General features: G+C 48.0%; 1 protein-coding gene across 3 annotated transcripts in view; it reads right to left on the reverse strand.

Annotated features, from left to right (window-relative positions):
• Window positions 1–16,499, reverse strand: part of Sdk2 (sidekick cell adhesion molecule 2) — a 282,059-nt gene that overhangs the window by 70,236 nt on the left and 195,324 nt on the right. For all 3 annotated transcript variants that reach the window (XM_050140393.1, XM_050140394.1, XM_050140392.1), the window contains exons 13-18: window positions 9,444–9,620; window positions 6,889–7,025; window positions 5,789–5,936; window positions 4,415–4,555; window positions 1,832–2,013; window positions 1,257–1,372 (exon numbers count right to left, since the gene is read on the reverse strand). In XM_050140393.1, the coding sequence (XP_049996350.1) occupies window positions 1,257–1,372; window positions 1,832–2,013; window positions 4,415–4,555; window positions 5,789–5,936; window positions 6,889–7,025; window positions 9,444–9,620 (901 nt within the window). The remainder of the gene's footprint in view (window positions 1–1,256; window positions 1,373–1,831; window positions 2,014–4,414; window positions 4,556–5,788; window positions 5,937–6,888; window positions 7,026–9,443; window positions 9,621–16,499) is intronic.

Consider the following 16,499-nt stretch of genomic DNA (forward strand, 5'->3'; position numbering starts at 1 on the left):
CAGAAAGACTCTTTTTAGCCTGTGCTCTTTGCCTTTGTGGAAGTGCGAGCGTTGTGGCCCACTGGCTCCAACCCTGGTCCCTAGGTTGCTCCAAGTACAAGAAGAACATTCTTTTTTTGCAAAACAATCGCCCTTCCTTCCTCTCCTGCTTCCTAACCTCACAGTCACAATGGTGCGGGCACTTGTCCTACAGATGATCTTGGCACATGCGCAGCCTCGGTGCAGGGGACTTGAGGGTATGGCAGCTGTCACCTTGAAATCACTGGGAGCCATAGCGCAAACCCAGAGTCTGTAGTTTTCTTTCCTTTCCCCTGGCTTCCCAGCACCTTACATTCCTGGCTTGTTTTTTTTTTCACCCCTGGAAATGAGCAGGTGGCATCTGTCTACCTGCCCCTGAGTGCTGAGGGCAAGCGCCCCCTCTTTCAAATGTGAACTTTGCCCTGTGCTGTGTGGCATGTCCTCAGTTCTCTCAGAGGAAAGCAAGCCTCCGTGCAGGAGGACAAGAGGATTCCAGGCCTGGGATGCAGGACAGGATGTCTGAGAAGTCTGGATGCCCAGCACTTAAACGAGCCAGAAAACCAACTAGCATCGGAATAGCTACACACGGATGCTTCTATTGCTGGCTGGATCGAGCCTGTGCTGACTTCACACGTCAAAGTTCTAAGCCTGACTCCCCGAGGGTGGCTGTGTTTGGAACTTGGACCTTTAAAGGGCCGCTTGAAGTTAAGTGAGGCCAGCAGGGACAGACCCTAACTCAGTGTGACTGGCATTCTTGCAAGAAGAGAGAATGAGACACGGACACTCATGAGGATATAAGGAGTGGGCGTGACATTCACACCAAAATCCAAGACATCAATTAGCAAGAGGCAAGCTGGGATTTTAGTCAAAGTCTGCCTGAGTCCTAATCCCACGCCTTTGTCCCACACTGTATATGGGGTCATGGACAGCCCATGGAGACTTGGCTGGCAGGTGGCATGTGGGAGCCACACCATAGTGGTAAGAAGGGATGGCTGCATTGTCCTAATGGACTATGGCTCTGTCCAGGTGTACAGGCCTTGTTTGTGGCTGAAGTTTATCGAGGTCAGCCTCTTTCTCTGGGGGGGGGGGTCTACTTTTATTTTTGACCTCTATCTGCTGGAGTCTGGTTCTAGAAACCCGCAGTGACCCACTGATCTTCCCTGGAGCCCCCATTTCTCCCTTCTCTCACCTTGAGTCCCTCAGAGTCCTTTTGAAGGATAAAAGAGACCCTCACCTACCTTGTAGCCCTGGTTGATACCATTGATGAACTGGGGACTGGGGGCATTCCAGGTGAAGCGGATGGTTGTGGAATTGGTGGCTTCTGCATGCACGTTTCCTGGGGGCACCGTGGGAACTACAGGAGATCAAGAGATTGGTTGTAGTTAAGGGGCTGCCTGGCCATCTTGCCCAGCATGGTAAAGGACACAGGCGGATTCTGTAGACAATGCTTGACCAAACCAAAGCTCCTCTTCCTCTCCTACTTCCCAGATTAATTCAAATTCAATACATTTGTCTGGGTCACCTTCCAAGCTGTCTTGTGATCCAGTTAAAGGTGAAGCATCACAGAAGGTCCCTCTGCCTCTTTCCACACGACTCTTAACCACGCTCTTCCTCTCTGCCATCCGCCCCGTGGGAGCCAGGCAGGGTGGAAGGAGATGACACCAAGCACCACGATCAAGGCCCAGGCGAAGTCAACAACATGGACTAGGGTATTCATGACTGGACACATGGATGGCCCAGCAGGCATGCAGGCTGACAGGCCTGGGGACCCAAGGGACACACTTGCTCTTGCATGGCCCCTTTCCCCACCCACCTCCCTGCAGGGTCCACTCGGTGACTTTGCTGCTGTAGACGCCCAGCCCGGCGCTGTTGTAGGCAGCCACCTCGATCTCATAATTGGTCCAGATGATGAGGTCCTCCAGCAACAGGTTGTTGACGTCAGCATCCGTGATGTTCTTAAACTGGTACCCAACAGGTAGCCCAGCCAAGCAGTATCTGAAGGAAGAGGGGAAAGTGGGTTGAGTCGGCCTGCAGACTTGTCCGCAGCAAACTGCCCAGAGCGGTGCTGTCTGCTAAAACGTTCTATGATTCCGGGAGCTCTCCATCAATAGGCTGCATCTGGGCTGTCTAATAGGGTCACCACTAGAGGTCATGGCTGTTGGCCACGTGACATGGGTTTGGTGCCAATGAGGAGTGGATTTGACTTTGGTGCAGTTTTGAGTCATGACAGTTGACTGCTCCCTACCTTGTTGGATAGTACAGGTCTAGAGAGCGTGTTTAATCATGTAGCTCAGGACGCCTGGCCTCAAACTATGCAGCTGAGGGTAACCTTGAACTCCTAATCCTCTTTCCCCCACCCTCTTCCCAATGCCAAGACTACAGATTTGTATAACCATACCCAGTCTATGTGATGCTAGGTATCAAATTCAGGATTTCATGCATGCTAGTTGATTTGAATCAGCTGAGCCTCAAACATCCCTTACCCCTGGGACATTCTTTTTGCTGGGTTTGGGAGACATGGATAAGATTGCCAGCCAGGGAGGCTGAGAGTCTCTGGGGAAGGTGTCATAGGTGTCAGCTTTTGGGGATCATGGCCAGGAAAGCACTTCTCAAGTTTAGCTCATTCTCTTTCTTTGCCTGGTATAGTAGTTCCTTGGCTGAGAGGGACTGAGAACCCCCAAGGCTACTGACCTCCTCATATCTACCTTCCACTGCAAAGCAACCATGGAAAATGAGGGAATACTAGCAAGCAAATGTGGGGTGCTCTGCATGGACAGGGGACTAGTCCTAGGAAGAAGTATAATGCTTACCTATTTTGGGGTCTAACAGTTGCAAAATCAGAGCCCCCCAAAGTGTTTTTATGCATCCCAAAACGCCAGAGCTGGTATGTTCTAGGCCTTAGCATGAAATAGTACAACCCAGAGGCTCATTAAAACACAGACTGCTTGGCCATCCTCTTAGCTGCCCGGTGAGAACGTCTTGGGGACAGACTTGACAATTAGAGTCTTTGCCCAGTGCTCAGGTAGTGCTGACCTTGTTGGGTGAGGGCCACACCCTGAGAACCTTTAGGATCATCCCAAACCCATAGCAAAACCAACTGGTCATGGGACAGCCAGGGACATGGGCTTTCTAACTGTGGGGCCCTCCAGCACCCAGGGATATTGATGTGTAAGAAAGAGGCACAGGGAAGGCAATTTGCAGCCAGCCCATTACAGACTACAGATAGGTATTTCTAGTAACTACAAATCCCAAGATATTTAAAAAATTATTATCAAATTAAAAAATACGTATATGAATGTTTTTGCATGTATGCATGTCTGTCTGTGCATCGTGTGTGTGTTTGGGGCCCAGGGAGACCAAAAGAGGGCACTAGATCCTTACAGATGGTGTGTGCTGCCATGAGGATGCTGGGAATTGAACCTGGGTCCTTTGGATGAGCAGTCAGCAAGCACACTTAACCACTGAGCTATCTCTTCAGCCCCCCAAAAATATTCAAAACGTTTTATTTGTGTTGGGGGGGACACACCCATGCCATAGCACACTTGTGGAGGTCAGAGGACAATCTGTAATAGGAACTGTTTTTCTCTCTCCAATCCCGGGGATTGAACTCAGATCCTTAGGCTTGGCAGCAGGCGTCACCACTCACTGAGCTATTTGAATTTAGGCGTATTTTACTCTGGTCGGCTCCTATGCTTTCTTTTAGGTTCCTAGTGAAACAGTTCTCAGCCAACTGCAAAGCTTAGAAGTCCACAGAACCAGCCTTTGTGTTCAGCAAGAACCAGAGATATAACTTTCTCCTTTCAGCCAATTCTTTCCCCGTCAATTTTTCCCCTAGAGTTCCATCTGGCTGACGTGTTCAACCTTTGGATATTGTGACCGTCGTCTACAAAGTGCCTATTGAGAACTGTGCAGATGAAGTCCAGACAGAAGTTGCAAAAAAAAAAAAATCTCATAACGTTTTAAATAAGTTTTGATTTTATGCTGAGACCCATTCAGAGTTAGCCTTGCCACACGTGGTCCATGCGCTGGGCACACCTTATTCTAAAGTCAGGCCTGCAGCAGACCGTTCTGAGCTGTATGGGCATAGTCAACTCTTTCTCCCTGTCTGCTCCCACATCAGCCCTGCCCTATGGCAGCGTTGTCTTTCACGCAGCCTTGAAGGAATTAAACTTTACCCTTGTTCAGCCCTTCCTGCTAGTTTCCAAGGCTACCACTACTGTCCATTCTTCTGCCGTTTCGGTGCAAACCCCTCCTGCCATAGCGTGGGCATTTCTCATCAGCTGGTCTTTGTGAGTCGGCAAGGATCCACCATGGAGTTTTACCGTTTTCTCATCCACTCCCACCTCCCATCCCCCTCGGGGTAGGGTGCCCTCCTGTCCCTAGGGTGGGCCTGTACCTGATGATGTAACCCTTGAGGATCCCATTCTGGTGGCTCTCAGGAGGCGGTTGCCACTGGATCATGATGGACTGGTTGGTCCGGCCGCTGGCAATAACGTTCTGTGGAGGGGCTGTGGGGGGCTCTTCGGGGAGGGAAACCCTGGAGCCAAAAACAAAACAAAACAAAACAAAACAAAACAAAACAAAAAACGCAACAATATGGTTAGGCCTTTACCCCATCTCTACCCCCTCATCTCTACCCTGTCTACACAGGCATATGATAGGTGACAAAGAGACCAGTCACATTACACACTGTCTGGGGATAATTCTGAAACCCTTGCTGTGCTTTTGGGAAGCTCAGTTAATGTCTCTTTGTGGATTTTTTTTTTTGAGACAGGGTCTTGCTTTGCAGCCCAGGGTGGCCTTGAACTTGTAACCCTCCTCCTTCAGCCTCCTGAGTATAGGGTTACAGGCTTTTGAGCTTTTTAGGAATAAGGGATCTGCTACGTCCTACAGGCTCAGGTGGTGGGCCTCACCTAGACCCCCTTGCTGGGTAAGCAGAGTCCCAGGACAGGTGTGTGGTCATGGTGCTGGAGAGAAGCCCCAGCCCCCAGCCTGCCAGCCCCCAGCCGCCTGCCTTCTCAAACTAAGCACCGCATTTCTGTCTACGGCATGGCCGGGGAACTCAGTGCTCTGCCCGAGCCTATTTTTCACGCCACTGACACTTGTCCATTAAAAACAAAAGTTAATTATTTTTGATGGATGCCTTTTCCTTTTTTCTTTTTTTTCTGCTCTCTGATGGATAGCTTCTCGAACACTCCTGTCTGCTCCCAGCTTTTAAAGTGAGGGTGTTTTAACCTTTGCGGCGGTGACTGGGGCTATAAGCACAGAGATTCCTGCCAAGTACGAATTGGCGCCTAGCACAGCTGCAGGCACAGCAGAAGTGGGGAGGGGCTCCTGGCGCTCCGAGGTTCCCTGCTGCGTCTGCGAGACTTCCCAGTGGTTGAACCACTGTTCGTTCAGTGTGCCACCCGGGGGCCAAAACCCCGACTGGCACATAGTAAATGTGTGTGTGTGTGTGTGTGTGTGTGTATGGGAGGAGTGCATATGTGCCTCTGTGTGCGTGTGTGTGCATGCATGTGGGCACATACATGCGTTAGCATGCAGACAAGATCTAGACATCAGACACCTCGGGATTTGCTCATCTCTGCCACCTCACGCCTTCCCTGGGAAACAAGTCAGAGATACCATTCCCCCATTCTACAGAGTGGAAGACAGCCTCGGGCAGGCAGAGACACTGAACCAGACCCACCCTGTGGCTTGCCCCAGTGTGTCACTGGGTTTGGTGGCAGGCAGGTGGAGTCTACTTAGGGGGGACAGGTGTGCCCCTCACCTTTCTGTGTCCTTGCTGAACTGTCCTTTGCCCACGTCGTTGACAGCACAGAGGCGGAACTGGTAGGAACGAGCGGGAACCAGTCCCTTGACCATCACTGAGGTAGCTTCTGGGTCCACACTGGCAAGGAGAATGGTCCATGGAGCATCTGCAGACACATAGGGTTGGGGCAGAGGGGGCCATTGTGCGGGTGGGCGATGAGACATGCTCCTTTTTTATTATATTAATTTTCAAATTTATTTCCTTTTGTGTGTATATGTGTGTGTGTCTATGGGTATGCATGAGCCATGGCGTTATTTGGAGGTCAGAGGACAACTTGAGTGAGTTGGATCTCTCCCACCACATGGCTTCCAAGGACTGAACTCAGGTCATCAAGCTCAGAAGCAGGTGCTTTTACTGGTTGGGCCATCTCGCCAGCCAGTGATGTGATGGATTTTACTTTTTATTCTCAGACCTCTCCTTTGGGTTGTCAGGATAGTGAGCGCCTCCCTAATTTGATCCAGTATAGGTCACCATGTCAGCTTTTTTGGGTGCCACTAGCCCATGTGATCCAGGGGTTGGAGGGAGATGGGAGGAAGTAGAAGCAGGGGTTCATGGGAATTGAGATGCCTCATCCCCTTGAACCAATGAGCTCTGGAAATGCTGCACCAAGGATATCATTCAGATTGCACTGGCTAACACCGAAGTTCACAGTGGGGCATTTGTAAGAAGAATAACTGATGTCTTTGAGGCTGCTGCTGAGCCAGGTCCCACACAAGCCCCTCCCCCTACATTTCAAAGCCCAGGTTGGCTTTGAACTCATGATTCTCTTGCCTCATCCTCCCAATGGATTACAGGCTATACTCCCATTCAAGGCTCCCCTGTGCAAGTCTTGTTGGGAAGTCACAATAACCTGCCAACTGTTTGGGGATCACTTGTGATCCTGGAAGTAAGATCGTTGTTCTTTTCACATGCAAGGAAGCCATGGTTGCCCAGGGGGAAGATCTCAGAGGCCCGGAAGAGTATTATGGGGTGGAGGATGCACACAGGCCATCTTCCAGCTCATGTGCCCCTTTGCCCAGGTTGTAAGAGATACAAGAAGGTGACAGTGGGGACCTTACTGTTTTCCGACATCTCCAGGATGTAGCGCATCAAGGGGCTGTTGCCATCGAAGGGTTTGGCCCAGGTCAGGTTGATGGCGCGCCTCTCCACAGCACTGAGTGTTGCCACGGGGTGCTCAGGGGCGTGGGGAAGCTGCCTGGAGGAGAGAGATGTGTGGAGGGCCCATCCCAAGTGCTAAGCTCTGCCTTTGGGTGACAGTAGTGCTGTAGACTCAGCGAGTCTTATGTTATCTGTGTACTAGATAACGCTGCCCTTCATGCTAAACTGGTCTTCCACCTGCTCTGTAGAACAAGATGACCTTGAACTTCTGATCTTCCTCCCTCCACCTTCTAAATCCTTAGATTATAGGCATGTGCTGCCTAGCAGCCAATACCATTCTCAGCTAAGTAGCTGTGACCACCCACAGATTACTATATTACTACTACCGGATAAGCTTCCTAAAATGTGTATATATATGTATGTATATATATATATATATATATATATATGCATATATAAGAGGAGTTCAGGGGCTGGAGGGATGGCTCAGAGGTTAAGAGCACCGGCTGCCCTTCCAGAGGTCCTGAGTTTGACTCCCAGTAACCACATGGTGGCTCACAACCATCTATAATGGGATCTGATGCCCTCTTCTGCAGTGCAGGCAGAACATTGTATACATAACAAATACATCTTTAAAAATAAAATAAAAAACAAAAGGAGTTTAAATGGAGCTACTCTCTAATGGGGCACAATGGCTCGCCTAGATAACAGCCTATAATTTTATAGGCGATCCAATAAAAAAAGTCCAGTGCCATGTATAGGGTGTCCTTTTTTTAAGCTGTTGGTCAGTGGGATCCCATAACTGTCTCTCCAATACTACAGGCTGTTGCTGTTGCTCTTGGTTACCTTCCAGAGCTTGATGCTGAAGACACTGTAAACTAGTGTTACAGGACATAGATAAATCAAGCTGGCACCAACGTGAAGCCTCAGCCCTATGGGCTTGCTTTCATATTTCTGGAAGGTTCAATATATACTATTGGGGGGGGGAAGTAATTAATAGTCTTATACAGTTGTGAATCCTGCAAGCTACAATAACAACTAGCCTGACAAGATACACTCATTGGTACAATAATGGCACAGATGTCATGGGAGTAACCAGCCACTTTTTTCTGCTTGGATTCAAGGCCTGCTTCCCAAGATGGAATTCAGGCCAGATACCACTAAAGGGGCCTAAAAACCTATGGTCATAGTGGAAGAATCTAATACCATCACTGTCCTAAGTAGATAAAGAAATTAACTGCCTCCTTGGTTTTTATCTTTATACTTTTAGATAAGGGCATCTTCCGGTCCTCACCAGAGAAGCTGCTTTTTGCCTGCAGTAAATGGTGACGAATACAGAGACCCATGGCTGGTCAACGTACAGAGAGGAAGAGACTGTGAAGTGCTTAGCTATACATGACACATTTATATCAACACCCCTCTTCCCCGCACCACCAGGGCTCAGGGATCATCCCGGAAGAAGGGGTAGAAAGACCCTAAGAACCAGAGGTAGAGAACTGCTACACAGAAACAGTATTTGCTGGGCATAACAGGAACACTGCACACAGGGACTGGCGGTGGCTATGGCTGGATGCTCAGGACCAAATCAGCCAAAATCGCAGCATGGAAGGGGAGAGGGCTCATGAGTCCGACCCATGGCTCGACATCTGAGTGGAAACTGCCAGCTGCTGGCTGAGAAACCATCCCTTTCCTTTAGGGGTGCAATCCCAGAGAAGCTACCCATACTCCAGGAGATGGTTCTACCCCCATACCCGTGCAGGCAGCACTAAGAGAACTCAGTGGGTCTCAGAACAAAGTACATGAAGTGGAGAGGGAGAAGTGGTAGGGGTGTGGGGAGGACTTGGAGGGGAAGGCCGCGGGTAGATTTGATCAACGTACACCATATGCAAGCATGAAACCCTCAAACGAGAAAAAAAAAAAAGATTGCTTGTTGATGTGCCTTCATAGAGGAAGGTGGGGAGGCTTGGTCATCAGATCCTCACCTGAGATTCCCACCAATCCCTCGTGCCCTCCCCTCCCCAGGGAGGCCTATAGTCCTGTTCCAGCTGCATGTGATCTCAGAAGTGTAGATACAGGCTAGAAGGTTAACTGAAGAGGGGACTCCATCAATGCCACTATGAGGAGGCCACCATCTGTACCAGAGTGGGACATTTTGGTGACGCAGCTGCCTTGGGGTCACCCATCCACCTGCAAGTAAGCCCAAGAAACTTATTTGGGCTGGACTAGGGTGGAAGCATCCTTTGATGTCTTGGTGACCTATCTGGAGTGTGTAGACATTTGTGCCTGCAGATTCTTCTCTCTGGAGCTAGAGCCCCGTCAAAGGCCTCTGCAGACTTCTGTGTCTCACAGGGTGTCCCTGAGCTGAGGGACAGACCTAGCAGGATGCTCGGGAGGTGTCTTAGGGAACTTGGGTGGGCCTAGTCATACATGACTTCTTGTCATGACCAAAAGGAGCTGGATGGCTTCGAATATGCCACTGCTGCCATTTCCGGTGTCCCCCCCCCCCTGTCCTTACCTGACGCGCAGGTGGGCATTTCGAGAGTCATTGCCACCAGCTGAGAGTACCCGGCAGGTGTATGTGCCAATGTCCCCTGACCATGTCTGCGAGATGTGTAGGGAGCCATTTCTGTCCAGCCGGATCCGGGGGTTGGTCTCCACAGCCAGGGTGGCCCCATCCTTCTCCCACACGTATCTATGGAGTGGGAGGACAGATGGATCAGCCAAAGGAGATAGGGAAGTTTCTAGGGTCAGCCACGCCCAAGCCTCCTCCTGGAAGGAATCAGCCATCGCAGGCCTCACATAGACTGCCTCCAGGTCTGGGCTTATAGGCAGGGAGCAGGGCCTGGGAGGAGGCTGTTTCCTGGGGAAAAGCCTGGAAGTCCAGCGCTCTTGGGACAGGTGCTAGGTCCGGGAGCATTCAAGCAGCAGGCCTTTACCGGTCATTTACACCTTGGGTTCAGACCTGGGTCAAAATGTCGCTACTTTTGGCCAGAAGCCATCGCAAAAGAGCCGCTGGGAAAGAGGCAGCCCAAGGAATTCCTCTGAGGATGTTAAAAGATTGCAGCTGGAGAAGAAATCAAAGTTTCCGGGGAGACTACATTTTGGAATTAGTTCTATGAGGGGGATCGTTAGATCGATGCATCACTGTGACAAATTGACCTTAGTGTCCACAAAAAAAAATCACTTTAGCTGTGGCCAGTTGGAACGAAGGGAGACTTGAGAAATGACATACACACCGGTGCGTGACAGAACAAAGTAGCTCCTCTAGAGCTGTTAGGGAGAAAACACAGCCATTATCATTGTCATGGACATATTCCAAGAACCTGCTCCTCGGAGGTGGGATGGACAGTGCCCTCCAGGGAGGGTGGGCTGTAGTTCTCAAAGGTGCAAGATGTCACCCGGGGACAGTAGTGGGTCAGCCTTAGGTCCTAAGGATACCTGGAGGTAGAGAATGAAAGACTACCAGCAAGAGTATACCTGCCGTATTTTAACCCTGAGTTTAAATAGAAAAATCAACAGAGGTGTTAACTACTGGCAAGAAAAAAAAAGTCAAAACCAACCAACCAAACGAGGAAAAGAAGGACCATGGAAAAGAAAAGTTTTTCAGTACTGGGAGCCTACGATTAATATGGGAACATAAATCTTTATTTCTAGATTCTTCTGTTCTCTGCTGGGGGGCTGCAGTCATGCTCTGTCCTGGAGTTATAAGCTCCGGCCAAAGGCTGTCCCTGTCACCAGCAGCTTGCGATGTGATCTTGGGTAGGTTTATTTAACCATCTGTGACCCAGTTTGCCATCTGTAACACGTGGGACCCTCTGACTTCCTAAGGTAGTAGGGCTGGTAGAGCCAATATGGAATACTTAGGGGAGTCCCAAACATGGCAAAGGGTCAGTAAGAGTCAGCCATGATGTTTTCATTGAAGAATATGTATATCAATAATTTCTAGTTATCAATCCACCCATTCACTCTAGTTACCTACGACTTGCCCATCTAAGTTTCCATCCATCCATCCATCCATCCATCCATCCATCCATCCATCCATTCTTCCATCCATCCATCCATCCATCCATCCATCCATCCATCCATCCATCCATCCTCCACATTTTCATATATACTGTTTTTAAAACTGTCTTTTCTCAACAAAGTATCATATGCTCTTTTCATGTGTTATTTCTATACCACACATAAAAAGTACAATCACTCAGAGGCAGGAGGTTCGCATACAGTCCCCTTGTCACGCCACTGACTCGGGAGTGTTGGACATACTGTTACCGCCTTTCCCTCTACTGTAGCTAATAATGTGATGAACACCCTCGCTGAAAAATGTTTACCTGCACTCCACTTCTTCGAAGATAAATTATCAGCAGTGAAACTGCCAGGTTAATTTAAAAGGCTTTTAATATATGCTTAGAAATGGACAATAGCAGTCACTTCCCATTCATCTCGTTACCCAGAAAAGAATGATCCTTGCTAGCGTCCGCGGAGTGAGCAGGCTTTTCCTTAAAAGCAGATCTATTTGCAGAGAGTTACTGCTGCTTAAGAGATACTCATGGCAAGCAGACACTCTTTGCTTTAGGACATGATGCTCCAGGGAGCATATGTCCCTGCCTGGGAAGCATTTGTTACTAAACGCCAATCTAATTAATAGGTACTTGATTCTAATTAGGAATACAAGGGCTAGAAGGATGGGTTAGCAGCATAGGACAGTATGTGTACCAATCCAGAATGTAGATATTCTATAGTGGGCTCAGTGAGCTATGGCTGATTACATGCTTATATATTTAAAGTTTTTTTTAAAAAATGAAACAAAGATTTATTATTTTATTTTGTGCATGTGAGTGTTTGTTTGCATGCATGCATATGTGCACTGTGCGTGTGTATGTGTGTGTACTTAGTGCTTGTGGAGGACAGACGAGAGCATTGGATTCCCTGGAACTGGAGTTACAGATAATTGTGGTCCCCCATATAGATGCTGGGAATCAAACCCAGGTCCTCTGGCAGAGCAGTAACTGCTCAGCCACTTCTCCAGACCTCCTATAAGGAAGTTTTATCGCAACATGGACATACCTGTTTGTGGACACATTACAGATAGAGTTGCTTAGTGGTGACAAAGACAATGAGGCTCTCAAAGCTAAAACAGTTACTCCTGGTCCTTTATAGAAATGGTTTATTGACTGGCCACTGTGCTATAAAATCTGGTTTCTGTAATGACTCAATGACATAAAACCCAAACAAAAACAGAGCTGGTGAGATGGCTCGGAGGGTAAAGGTGCTTCCTGACAGCCAGATGACTCAAGCATCCACACGGTGGGAAGAGAGACCTGACTCCTCCTCCAGGTTCTCCTCTGCCTTCCACAGGTCCATACAATGAAACAATGTACAAATTCCTTCCCAACAACAGACAAGGATAAGACAAAAGAAAAGGTCCTTTTCATAAATGATGCTGGAACCACAGGATGTCACATACAGGACAGATAGAGCTGTAGTCACAAGCCTCATACCTGTCACAAAAATTAATTCAAAATTGGTCACAAATCTAAATGTAGGATGCAGGATCCCCCAGCGGCTAGGAGGTAATGTAAAATCTGCACAGCCTCGCCTTTGATACTAATTCCATATACTACACAAAAGGCCTGATCCCTGGGAGAAAGGGTTGATAAGATGGACTTTGTCAAAATTAAAATTTTCTGCTCTTCTACAGATATTGCCAAGAGACCGAAAAGAGAAGCCACAGACTGGGAGAAAAATGTTTGCACAACAAATATCTGATAAGGCACTGTTATCCAAGATATACAGAGACTTCTTAAAACTCAACCATAAGAAAACAAATGCGTGATTAAAAACCGGCTGAAGTCCTTGACAGGCACCTGTCTGATGAAGTCACACACAGAGGGAAGCAGAAATGAGATGTTCTCCTCTTAGGCCACGGAGAAACGCAAATTAGAGCAGCCAATGGGCTGGACCGAAGGCTCAGCCGTGGAGAGTGTATACAGTTACAGACAATTGGAATTCCTGGGACCAGATCAGGAAGCTCACAACTGCCTGTAACTCCAGCTTCAAAGGCTCTGACGCCCTCTTCTGGACTCCATGGGCACTGCACTTATAGGCACATACCCCACCCCCAGACACATATGCGCATAATTAAAAAAAAACAAACCTCAGAACAGCAACAAGAACAAGAGCCAAGGGACAACTAAGAATGGCCAGCATCAATCACCCAGTGCCTGTTAGGGGAATACTTGTTCCTCCAAGACATGCACCACCAATCTGGAAGACGGTTGGGTGCTTGTTTTCTACCCGCCTCTTCTCACAGGGTCTCTATGTAGCCCTGGATGGCCTAAATTTACTATTTGGACCAAGATGGCCTCTAACCCACAGAGATCTGTCTGGCTCTGCCTCCTGAGTCCAGGGATTAAAGATATACACCATCAATCCTGGCTTGGGTGGTTTCTTACAAAATTAAATAAAACCTGTACTTAGCCAGGCATGGTGGCTCATGTCTGTCATCTTAGCACTGAAGAGGGGAATGACTACAAGTTTCAGCCCACCTTGGGCTATATAATAAGACCTTATTTCAAAGACACACACACACACACACACACACACACACACCTCTGACCCCCAAATCACACTCTTGGCATTGTTTTTTTTCACAAATCAAAGTTAAAATAAATAAAAATATGAATGACTTCCAAGTCTCTTCAGCTCATGAGGGTAGACAATTTCCAGACGAATCTAGTTATATAACTGTCTGTCAAATCATGTGGCCAGTGGTCCTTCTGGGACCCTTTTGGCTCTAGATCACAATAGTCAATCCTGAACAAATCAGAGACGTGCCAACAATTTGGATACCAGAACGCTTATAATGAGATTTCTCCATATTAGCAAAAATTTAGAAATAATAAAAAAATGCAGTCAGTGTGAACTGGCAAACTATATTTCACCCACACAATGGACTCCAAGCAATCCTGTAATTGAGTTGATGCAAAAATATTTATTGACATGGCACACGGGGCACAGTAGGTCCTTAAGGGAAAAAAGATTAGAGAACAGAGAATGTCTGGCTCCCTTAATGGAACTCAAATATCATTAGCGACGGTGTCTAATTAAGGGGAACGGTTAGCTGGTGTTTTTCTGCATCCTTTTCCTTTTTGGTTGATCTGCATTCTCCTCCTAAAATGTAATCGATTCATTACACAGTAAAAGTAAAAAAAAATTATTAATAGTAATAATGTCTCAGAGTGTATCCATCAGGTTCTGTCTAGATCTGGACCTAGATACCAAATAGATTCTTCTAGAATGGCTTTAGAGACATTCTATGCTGGCAGCTTGCAGCTGTCTGGGCCTCCTCCCTGGGGCCCAGCTTTGTCTTGACAACACATCACTTGGGATTTGAGCGGCCAAGGCTTCAGTGTGATCGGTTTACCCCTTTCTAGCCTGCTTTGTAGCTAGAATACCCTGTTTCTGGGAAAAAATATCAGAATCACTGGGGAGCTTTCCAAATGTTGAGATTTTCCCTCCCCACCCATTTATCTCAAGGCTGCGGGGGACAGCAGGGCCTGCACCACCTGAGGGACACAGGCTGGGAGTAGAGACAAAGGGCCGGTCTTTCGGATAGAATAGGTATCCATCCTACCAGTTTGCAGAGGAGGAGGTGGTGACGAGAGCTCACTTCTTTCTCCTCTCCTCATAAGAAGATTATGTGGCATGGCTACTTCAGCCTCAGGTGGGGATGTGTGTAGGGATATTTCATTTGTATTTTAACAAATAAAGCCTGCCTGAAGATCAGAGAGTAAAACAGCCCCACTGGTCAGCCTTACAGATCAGGCAGTGGTGACACACACCTTTAATCCCTGTAGCTACATTAGTTTGCCATAGAAACTGGGTGGTAGTGGTGCATACCTTTAATCCCATCCCTAGATAGGATTATAAAATGGGAAAAGACAGCTCTCCTGGAGATTCCTGGAGGCAGGATCGCCATTTCAAACTGAGGTAGAGGTAAGAGCCAGTGGCTGGCTGTTTGGCTTTTCTGATCTTCAGGTTGAACCCCAATTTCTGTCTTTGGGGTTTTTTTTTTAGATTTATTTATTTATTATGTATACAGCATTGTGTCTGCCTGCAGGCCAGAAGAGGGCACCAGATCTCATCACAGATGGTTGTGAGCCACCATGTGGTTGCTGGGAACTGAACTCAGGACCTTTGGAAGAGCAGGCAGTGCTCTTAACCACTGAGCCATCTCTCCAGCCCGTCTCTGGGTTTTTATTAATCGTGCTACAGTTGACTTCTAGGAAAGTTCCACCAGGGGGTTCCTATTTGTAAGTTGCTGGGAAACCCAGAGAGTGGGTCTGTAGAAGCAAGGGTACCCCAAGTTCTATTCTGTCAGGAACCACCCAGAAGTGTAATAAGATGCTCTGTCTTCCTGAAATAGAAATTAGTGACATTTTAATACATAAATATCAATGGAGGGGCTGGGGCAGATGGCTCGGTGGATACGGTGCTTGTTCTGCAAGCATGAGGACCTGAATTTGGCTCCTCAGCACCGTGTAGAAAGCTGGACAGGGCCATACATGTGTGTTATCTCATTGCCTGGGCATGGAGATCTCTGGGGCTCACCGGCATGCTGATCTGGCCAAGCTGTAAGTTCCAGGTTTAGTGAGAAACCCTTAGAGACTGATAGAGAGAGGCACCTGATGTCTATCTCTGGTCTGCATGCTCACGCATGTACATGCGCACATGCATGCACACACACAGAGGCACATATGCACTCTTCCCATATACACACACATGCATGCACACACAACACAGAGGCACATATACACTCCTCCCATATACACACACATGCATGTGTGTGCACACAAGGCACATATGCACTCCCATGCACACACATTCACACACCCACATGTGCACGTAAGGCACATATACACTCGTATGCACACACATATTTACACATACAGAGGCACTTATGCACTTGCATACACAAACACATATATCCACACACAAACACACACGTATGCGTGTGTACACACACAGGGCACATATGCACTTGCATGCACATACACACATGCAATGGAAACAGTTGCTGAGTTAACAGTGGTTACTTAGGTTTTTCAACTAGTGGATGTAGAAAAGGACACTACCATGTTATGCCAGACCATGAGTCCCAGCGGCACGGATGTGGCTTTTCCCTGAGGACAGGTTCACAGTTGCTTTATTAACTTTTTCTTTTAGAGAAAAGTCTGATAAAGTCATGACTAAGGATCCTGAAATTGATCTGCCTGCATCCCGACCAGCTCTGTGTGATTTCAGGCTTATTTCTGTGTTCTGTGCTGGCATGTGAAAATGCCCCCAAAGGTCCATGTCAAACCCTTCACAAGTCATTCCTTGCCTGCTGTCCTGCAATCCTGGTTCCTCAGAACGCTATACTGACTGGCGGACTCTGCTCCGGTCCTCTTCCAAGTGACCAGCAGGTGGCGCCCCAGGATACAGTTGTGTAGCTAAGAGGCCCTGTCTGCGGGAGGCAGGAGTGCCCACCCCGTTGGCCTCCATGCCAATTGTGTGACAGTGTTACTGC

This window comes from Alexandromys fortis, unplaced genomic scaffold (assembly GCF_014885135.2).
Source record: "Alexandromys fortis isolate MF-2015 unplaced genomic scaffold, M_Fortis_MF-2015_v1.1 scaffold_39, whole genome shotgun sequence".
NCBI lineage: Eukaryota > Metazoa > Chordata > Mammalia > Rodentia > Cricetidae > Alexandromys > Alexandromys fortis.